General features: G+C 51.6%; 1 protein-coding gene across 2 annotated transcripts; it reads left to right on the forward strand.

Moving 5' to 3' along the window:
* The first annotated feature begins 625 nt into the window (after positions 1 to 625).
* On the forward strand, positions 626 to 8041 carry mmp15a (matrix metallopeptidase 15a). Of its 2 annotated transcripts, XM_044123827.1 has the most exons (10): positions 626 to 1361; positions 1714 to 1868; positions 2179 to 2316; positions 2392 to 2684; positions 2768 to 2929; positions 4703 to 5025; positions 5093 to 5231; positions 5582 to 5732; positions 5798 to 5913; positions 6502 to 8041. In XM_044123827.1, exons 1-10 carry the CDS (start codon positions 1212 to 1214, stop codon positions 6939 to 6941), a joined length of 2067 nt encoding a protein of 688 aa, XP_043979762.1. In that variant the 5' UTR covers positions 626 to 1211; the 3' UTR covers positions 6942 to 8041. The 2 variants fall into 2 exon arrangements, with proteins under 2 accessions (XP_043979762.1, XP_043979763.1); XM_044123828.1 differs by lacking the exon at positions 626 to 1361 and having other exon boundaries at positions 1748 to 1999.
* Positions 8042 to 8330: the final 289 nt, after the last annotated feature.

The raw sequence follows: 8330 nt of genomic DNA on the forward strand, positions 1-8330 counted from the left end.
CATTCCAGCCAGAAACTGATGCACAAAACCCAAAATGATAATTATGTTTGATACAGAAAACCCCCAAAATAAACTATAAATCTGTTGTGATGAAGGAACCGGACCAGAGTGAGGCAGACATGTTAAAGTCATCATGTAAATGGTCAAAAAGGTTTTATTAATTTTGCCAACAGAAAACTGATTAATAACTTACCCAATATTAAAGTGGTAAAGAAACTCTGCCAGTGTTTTAGTAATCAGTTTGTACCGCTGCAATTCTACTACAAGAACAGCAGGTGGCGGCCTCGGCTCTCGGTCAACTTCAGAATGTATGGCAAGCTGTTTACCAGAGAATAATCAAGTTCTTTCCATTCAGAACAGACCCAGATTCAACTGCTCCGAGGTCCCCAAAGGGCCCGGTTACCTGCAGTTTAAAACCCTCAGTGATCAACCAGTACCGGTTCTACTAGGGCACGGGCCGTCGGGCCCCCACTAGCACCTGTTTAGAACAGTCTATGGACTCAGCCAATCACAAAGCAGCATCTCTGGAGGTGATGATGATGATGGTCAAACTGAGGTTCAGAACCGACAGAGTAACCGGGTTGTTGGTACCGCACTGCTTTATGGAACATGAAATAAACAGAACTGGATCTTTGGTCTGAGCAGTTTGTTCACATTGACATTTATTTGCAATTTTGCATATTTGGACTGAGACCAGAGGAGGAACCATCAGAACCAGAACCGCCAAGATGAAGGGATGGAGAGGTCAGGTTTAACGGTGACTCTGTGACCAGTTGTACCTAATAAAGTGGCCGGTGAGGGTTCATTTCAAAGACTGGGCCTTTATTATGTGATATGATGACCTGCCGTACAGGGAGGAGACCTACTCTAAAATCACGGATCGACTTTATTCGGGTATTTCCGTCGTTTTTACGGAGCTTTAGATGTTGAAATAATGTGACCTGACGGTGGGAGCAGAACCTCAGATGGGTTCTGATTGGTTCTGATCTTTCGGGTCCACTTGTACGTGGTGACGAAAGGAACTGTTTAACTTTACAGGATCCGGTTCCTCTGAGTTCAGTTCAGTTGGGGTATGTGAGTTCTGCTGCAGCTGATCCCCGGATTGGACCGGGCCGGAGGCTCCGAACCGTTCTGCGGTCCAACTTCAGATCAGAACTCCAGAGTTCGGAATCCGGACGGGCTGCGGAGGAAGAGGAAGCGCTCTCTGTCTAATGGACAAAGTTCCTTCATCATCATCATCTTCATCACATCAGCTGCGGCCAGAGAGGAAGATGGGCATCATCATCATCATGTCGGTCTGTCTGGTTCCGCTGGTCTCCTGCAGCGCTGAGACGCCTGATGAGGAAAACTTCAACCCGGAGGTAAGAGCGGCGTTCCCACTTCCGGCCCTTGGCTCAAAGTTCCCTTACACTGTAATACAGGAAGGTCCAGTCCAGTCCGAACCGTTTCCGGTCCAGCTCTGTCTTGAAGTCATGAACATCTGGTTGATCTGCTGCTGAGGATTTTCCCCCGACCCATTCCTCGAGGTCCGGTTCGGTTCTGATGGCGTCGATTGCTGAGTTAATTTTTCTCCCCGTCTGTCAGAACAGGAATGTTGATGTGAACCATCTGCTGCTGGAACCGGGTCCAGTTCAGCCTGTGACCTGAAACCCTGCGTGTGTGTCTGTGTGTGTGTATCTGTGTGTGTCTCTGTGTGTGTGTGTGTTCTGGTAGGAGTGGCTCCGTCGTTTCGGCTACCTGTCCCGGTCCCGGTCCGGTCTCCAGATGTCCGGCCCGCTTTCGGCCCAGATTCTGTCCAGAGCCGTCGGCGACATGCAGCGTGTCTACGGCCTGGCGCCGACCGGCCGCCTGGACGCCGCCACGCTGGCGTAAGCTCTGTTACCATGGCAACCATCTACAGGCCCAACACAATGTTCACAGGCCCTTTTAAACATTTCCTTGTTCTGACTGCAAACTGTAACTGACCCGCAGAGAGCTGAGGAAAGCTTTGAGGTTGAAGGTACAGATTCAAAGAAAATCTGAAAAGTGTGGTGTGCTTTTATATTCAGGAATATTAGCGGCGGTGTGTGTTTCAATAAGTGAAACTTTTCATTTTAATGTCATCAGAGTTCAGTCTTTGTTGGCATATCAGCCTGTGAAGTGTATGTAAACATGTGAGCTGAGCTGTGTGTGCTGCAGGGCGATGCAGCGGCCTCGCTGCGCCCTCCCCGACAGGACGCGTGAGGGCGGGGCCGGCGGGGGCGGGGCCGGCGGGGTCAGGACCAGGCGCTTCGTCCTGACGGGTCAGCGCTGGGAGAAGGAGCGGCTATCCTTCAGGTTGAGCCACATTTCAGCCCAAAGGTTCCGGTTCTGATGGTTCTGGTTCTGATGGCATCTGTCCTGCTCTGCCAGCATCCTGGACCGGCGGATCCCGCCCTCGCTGGGTCTGAACCGGACCTCCGACGCAATCCGCCGGGCCTTTGGCGTGTGGAGCCGCGTGACGCCGCTGTCCTTCCAGGAGCGACCTGCAGGGGGCGCCGCCGACATCATGCTCCTCTTTGCCTCTGGTTTCCATGGAGACATGTCCCTGTTCGACGGGGAGGGCGGGTCGCTGGCCCACGCCTTCTACCCCGGGCCGGGAACGGGCGGAGACACGCACTTCGACGCCGACGAGCCGTGGACGCTGGACGCCCAGAACCAGGAAGGTCCGATTCTGGGCGGTTGCGGTCAGGCTGCCTGTCCTATAACGTTTCCATGATGACATTTGTTTCTGTCACCTGTGCTGCAGGTATCGACCTCTTCCTGGTGGCAGTGCATGAACTAGGCCACGCTCTGGGCCTGGAGCATTCAGAGAACCCCGCCGCCATCATGGCTCCTTTCTACCAGTGGAGCGACGCACAAAACTTCAGCCTGCATGCCGATGACGTCGCAGGGGTTCAGCACATGTATGGTGAGGCACAGCAGGCAGGGAAGAGGTCAGGAGGTCAGGAGGTCGGCATTCCAAGTCCACCTCGCTGCAGCAAAACAGGAAGGGGCGGGACGGACCGCTGTCAGTCTCAGACCTTATTTGGAAATGGGACCATTGCACTCCGGAAGTGAAGGGGGAAACTATTTCCTATATTATCCGTTTTTCCCGTTATTATTTTCTTTAGAAATCTGTGATATATCTTCACCTATATGAAGGATTTTCACTCTCAGCATCTATTTAAACTTCTCTCTTTTATTTATTTCAGCGCAGCTCACAGTTTTTAACTAATTCTGTAGCTTTCTGTGAACTTCTACATCTGCTTCTTAGTCACATATTTTCGGGCCTGATACTGCCTCTACTGGCCTGGGGGTCGTAACACAACTGATACAATAAAATTACTAAATCAGAATACCACAACGTCTTTATTATTTACTATTAATTTATAATAATATATCACAGATTAGAAAAGAAATGGGGCGTGCTCCGGTGGCGTAGAGGGTAGCGCGCCCCACGCCTGGAGGCCCCCAGTCCTCGACGCGGCCGTCGCGGGTTCGATTCCCGGACCCGACGACATTTGCCGCATGTCTTCCCCCCTCTCCTTCCCTCCTTCCTGTCAGCCTGCTGTTGAATAAGGGACACTAGAGCCACAAAAAGACCCCCTGGTGGGAAAAAAAAAAAAAAAGAAATAAAAACGGGAAAACGCAGATAATATTGGAAATAGCGCCTCCTTCACTTACATTTCCAAACAAGGTCTGAGACTGACAGCGTCGTCCCGCCACTTCCTGTTTGTCCAACTATGCCTTAGAACAGGGGTGGGCGCTCCTGGTCCTCGAGGGCCGGTGTCCTGCAACTTTTAGATGCATTTCTACTTCAACACACCTGAGTCAAATAATGAGGTCATTAGCAGGACTCTGGAGAACCCGACTGCACTTAGGAGGTGATTCAGCTCTTGGATTCAGGTGTGTTGGACCAGGGAGACATTTAAGAGTTGCAGGACACCGACCCTCGAGGTCCAGGAGTGCCCAGCCCTGCCTTAGAATCACAATTAAAGAAAAATTGTGATTTTAGCAGAAACAAAAATAATTTTCTGCACCATTAAATATAAAAATAATAAATCCATTTCTATCAATTGTATTAATTTAATTTAATCATTTTAAATTAAATAAAAATAATAATGGCTGTTGACGTGAAAGCAGAGCATCATTGATTACCAAGCAAAGCCATAAAAACAAAGAACAGTTCTGACCGCATTGAACCGTTCGAAGGAATCTGTTCGCTAGTGAACAACAGCAGCTTCAGCTTCCTCTGGTCAGATAACATTCCTGGATCAGAACCGGATCCAGTGAAGCTAAAGACCACAGAACCACTCAGGAGTCTTCATCAGAGATCAGAGATCCTAATGGAGATGAGAGAGATGGGGGAGATGACAGAAGACTCGGATCAGAACCGCATCTTCACGTGATTCTGAACGTGGCGACAGATTCAGAGAATTTAAAGAATCTGAGAAAATTCACACCAGCGCCCCAAACAGGAAGTGCATTTTTCCTGTTTTTCTCCTCATCCTGCTGGGGCGACCCGGTTCTATTGGCTCGTATGATCCGACATGTTTACAACCGGCCAGAAGCTGCAGGATGCCAGCTGGTTGCTTAGCAACCAGCTGCTCAAAGAGACCGCATGTGGCTCTGCAGGCATCCCGTTCGGTTCTGTTGGGTCGGGTTCTGTCCGTCTTTCCTCAGGTTCTGTTTTGCTCTACAGGTCCTCCTGTAGCCTCTGATGCTCCGCCCACTTCTCCTCCCAAGCATCGTTATGACATCATCACCACGCCCCCCTCCACATCCTCCTCACCTGATCCCCCCGACCCGACCCAAACCGACCCGGATCCCCAAGCCCAGCCGGATCCGAGCCCCACCCCACCTCTGGCCACGCCGACCTCTCATCTGGCTTCGCCCCTCACCACCCGGACCGGGCCGGACCCGGACCCGGTCACGCCGGTGGTCAGGACAGACGTCCCGCCCAGCATCTGTGACGGAGACTTTGACACGGTGACGTTGCTGCGGGGCGAGATGTTCGTCTTCAAGGTGAGAGCCGACCCTAAAACCCGACCTGGCTTCCAGAACCTGGGCAGTAAGCTGTGGCTGTTTGCAGGGCCGCTGGTTCTGGCGGGTCCGGAGGAACCGGGTCCTGGAGAACTACCCCATGCCCATCTCCGTCTTTTGGAACGGCCTCCCTGACGACATCGACGCTGCCTACGAACGACACGACGGGAAATTTGTCTTCTTTAAAGGTAGAGACTTTCTGCTGCTTCCTTTCACCGACGCCACAGTGGAAAGGTTTCTCAACATGAGGAGAGGGACCCAGGGTGGCTCCCGAGGAGCTGAGCTGCAGGTGGAAATCACGGAGTCTGAGTTTTCTCTGCTGCATTAACTGCAGAAATGAGAAAATTAAAATTACAATAATAAATTTGCGTAATGAAAATGCAGCAATTAAAAATCTCAAGCAAAATGGGAAAGGAGACTCTTTGGTCACGAGTCACATGACCAGCAGCAGCATGTCACCACTGGCAGAAACGGCCACTAGGCGGCGCCCTTTATCCCTTTACTTCTGGCTGGCTGTAAGATCCTCTCTGTCCTCCAGGCGACAGGTTCTGGTTGTTCCGGGAGGCCGACGTTCTGCCCGGCTATCCTCAGCCGCTGCATCAGTATGGCCAAGGAATCCCCGTCCGTCGGATCGACACCGCCATCTGGTGGGAGCCCAACGAGTTCACCTACTTCTTCAGCGGCGACAGGTACGCCCCATGGCGCCCACAGACGCTCCTGCCGCCCTGAGTCATCAGCTGCTGCTTGTCTGCAGGTACTGGCGCTACAATGAGGAGACGCGCAGCGCCGACCGCAACTTCCCCAAACCCATCAGCAGGTGGGGCAAGATCCCGGCCTCACCCAGGGGAGCCTTCCTCAGCGACGACGGAGGTACTGCTTCCTGTTTGTAGCTCCGCCCTCAACCACCACAGAAGGAAGCTGGAAACCAGAACCAGTAGAGGAGCAGAGTCTGGTCAGAACGGTTCTGACTACAGAACCGGACATGATGAACGTTTGGGACTTGAGTCTACTGGTTGTGGATAAACCAGGACCGCTGCTGGTTGTTGTGAACAGCACCCCTTGTGGCCCTGCCACCATCAGCAGCTGTTCACGTGCATTAGAAATCCAACCATGACATTAGAAATAAATTCCTAAATGCCACAAAAAAGTTTTTACGTTCGCTTGAGGTGGTTGGAAACAGATTTACTGACGTAGCCAACTTTCCCAGTCCAGGGAGTTCTCTCTCTGGTCCCTGCTACTTCCAGCCTCTGCTTCCTGTTTCCAACTTCTACTTCCTGTTTCCAACGTCTACTTCCTGTTTATTGCAGCCTCACGTAGCGTCACATGGTTGATTCATTCCCATGCACCAGATGAAAATACGTTTAATTCTCTTCTTCTCTGTTTCCTTTTCTAACTGCGCCATCCTGACGGACACGCGGCTCGTGGTTCTGATCTTCTTCTTCTTCTCCTGTCCTGCAGCCTCCACCTTCTTCTACAAAGGCTCCAGTTACTGGAGGTTCGACAACCGCCGGACGGAGGCGGACCGTGGCTACCCCCGCTCCATCCTGAAGGACTTCATGGGCTGCATCGGGGACCCCGAGCCGGACCCGGACCCAGAAACCGAGCGGAACCCGGGGACGGAACCGGTCCGACCCCCACGGCCGACCGAACAGGGCCACGGGCCGGACCAGGAGCTCTGGCCTGGCAGCGCGGAGGATGACCCGGACCAGGAAGTGAACATGGTGGTGACGGTGGCCGACAGCGAGTCAAAGGTCATGACCCTAGTCATGGTGACGGCGCCGCTGCTACTCATCCTGTGCATCCTGGTTCTGGTCTACGCCATCCTCCGGACTCTGCAGAACAAGGAGCCGCCCCGGGCCTTGGTGCACTGCAAGCGCTCTCTGCAGGACTGGGTCTGACCCAGTCCAAGGGCCAACTGGACCACCGGTACCACCGGTACCACCACCCACCCCCGGTCCGTCACCACCACGCTCCCACCCTCTGCCCTCCCTCTATCTCAGATTTGTTTAACGTGTCGTGGCTCCAGCCTGCTCTCTGTGCCGCTGGCCGCTGGACGGCAGCGAGCTTCGGAGCAGTCCCAGGCGGATCCGGCTGCAGCAGAACTGCAGACGACGTCATTAGAGCTCATAGATCAGAGACACTGCAACCCGACACCACGACTTCACCGAATACCAAACTCTTTATGTTGTTTATTCAACTCAGAACTCTGAATTTATCTGACAAACAATCAGGAAGTGGAGAAGAACAGAAGGTTCCACAGCATCATGCTGCCACCACCATGCTTTAGCCTGGAGGTGGAGAGTTCAGGTTGTTGGATTTTGAGCTCTTGGAGCGGTTCAGAGCTGGGATGATGTCGCAGATCCGAACCTGGCTGTAAACAGAACCAGAACCTTCCAGTTCTGCTGCTGGACCTCTGGAACCTCTGAGACCAGAACCAGAACCGCTCCAGTTGAATCATGTATTGTCCAGCCATAGAGTGCCTAGGTAACAACGTTCTGTTGTTATAATAATCCTCTACATAATACTTCCTGATTTAACACCTTTAAATTGGGCCTCTGTCTCTTTAAAAGCTCCTACTCTTCCTGAAGCTCCGCCTCCAGGAAGTCGTCCCAACATGGCTCCTCTATTAACCTTTTAACATTTTTGCCAGCACTGTTCTGAGAAGCAGCTCAGCAGTTCCACCTGCTGTTTGCTAATTGCTGCTGGCTAGTCTGAAGGAGCTGAGTGCGTCATGAAGGCGGGGCAAAGTCCACCCAGGCGTTTTGCGGCTGAATGGTTGCCATGTAGATTAAAGGATTTCTAATGCATAAAAGTCAGAGCAACACTGCAGGGAGAAACATGACAACTGTTGGATTTCATGATGCTGCCCCTTTAAGTCCCACACAGCTCTGATTTAAGGTTTCAGAGTAAAGGAATCTGGAAATCACGGATCATTTTCCTTCCAGCTCTGCTTCTCGGAGGTTTGTCTCATAAAGTCCCAATAAAACAGTTCAATCAGTTTGTGTCTGGATCAAGACGAGTTTGATTCCCTGTTGGAGATTTTCTGTCTGATTCTAAATTGTCCAAAGTGACTGAGAGTCTGGATTGTTGCAGCTGCAGCTGAACATCTGGAGGCACTGAGAGATTTTCCTTTAAATACAAACAGAAAAGTTATTATTATTTTATTATCCAACCCTCTTTACTATTAACTAAACTGGAGAAAAAAAATTATTTTGTGTCTAAAGATATTGTATGTAGCACATCAGTGTGAGTCTGTGGGGGTCAAAGGTCAGCCAGAGCCTGAATCT

Source organism: Gambusia affinis, linkage group LG08, assembly GCF_019740435.1.
Source record: "Gambusia affinis linkage group LG08, SWU_Gaff_1.0, whole genome shotgun sequence".
NCBI lineage: Eukaryota > Metazoa > Chordata > Actinopteri > Cyprinodontiformes > Poeciliidae > Gambusia > Gambusia affinis.